Raw genomic sequence first — 833 nt, 5'->3', positions numbered from 1 at the left:
GGAGGAGGAGCGCGGCGAGGAGCCGGGAGAACCGGAGCAACGCGCCGCCGGCCGCAAGAAGAAGACGCGCACGGTGTTCAGCCGCAGCCAGGTCTTCCAGCTGGAGTCCACCTTCGACGTGAAGCGCTACCTGAGCAGCTCGGAGCGGGCCGGCCTGGCCGCCTCGCTGCACCTCACCGAGACGCAGGTGAAGATCTGGTTCCAGAACCGCCGCAACAAGTGGAAGCGGCAGCTGGCCGCCGACCTGGAGGCGGCCAACCTCTCCCACGCCGCCCAAAGGATAGTGCGGGTCCCCATTTTGTACCACGAGAACTCGCCGGCGAGCGCCTTGGGCTTCAGCCTGCCCCACATGTCGCCCCCCTTGGTGGGCTTCTCCGGCGGCGTCAGCTACCCCCTGGGCACCTTCCCCGCCGCCTCCCTCCCTTTCCTACGGTCGCAGATGACAGGACTCGTCTGAGCGCCCACCTGCGCCGGGACCGCGGCCCCCTCGCCCCCTCCCCCGGCTTCCAGCTCCACCCCCCTTCCTCCCCGGACTTTTTATTGCCAACTTACACGTTTCTCGATTTTCCGCTTTGTGACTTTTTTTTTTTTTTTTTTTTAAAACGTGCAATAAACTTGCTTTTGGGGTAAACTCGGAGCGACGCGCAGCAGCCGGAGGGAACCGAAAGGACTACGAGGACCCCCAGCCATGAGCCAGGAGCGGGTCGGCGGGGCTCCCCCCGCCGCGCAGCCAAAGAAAACGCAGCCCCGTGGCAGCGGCAAAGCCCTGGCCGCCGCCTCGGCCCCGGCGTGACGCAGACCGGCGTTTGCCGGGGGGGCGGCAGCAGCCCCCC

The 833-nt window shown here is 66.6% G+C and overlaps 1 protein-coding gene across 1 annotated transcript in view; it reads left to right on the top strand.

Moving 5' to 3' along the window:
- The window catches only part of HMX1 (H6 family homeobox 1), a 2,357-nt gene extending 1,770 nt beyond the window's left edge, over positions 1-587 (top strand). The window contains exon 3 of the mRNA XM_010583550.1: positions 5-587. Coding sequence (XP_010581852.1) covers positions 5-457 — 453 coding nt within the window. The 3' untranslated portion in view covers positions 458-587. The remainder of the gene's footprint in view (positions 1-4) is intronic.
- The last annotated feature ends 246 nt before the right edge of the window (positions 588-833 follow it).

The sequence above is a fragment of the Haliaeetus leucocephalus genome, unplaced genomic scaffold (genome assembly GCF_000737465.1).
Source record: "Haliaeetus leucocephalus isolate CR32 unplaced genomic scaffold, Haliaeetus_leucocephalus-4.0 Scaffold906, whole genome shotgun sequence".
Lineage (NCBI taxonomy): Eukaryota > Metazoa > Chordata > Aves > Accipitriformes > Accipitridae > Haliaeetus > Haliaeetus leucocephalus.
The sequence above is the reverse complement of the archived record's forward strand: the minus strand, read 5'-3'. Positions and strand labels throughout refer to the sequence as shown.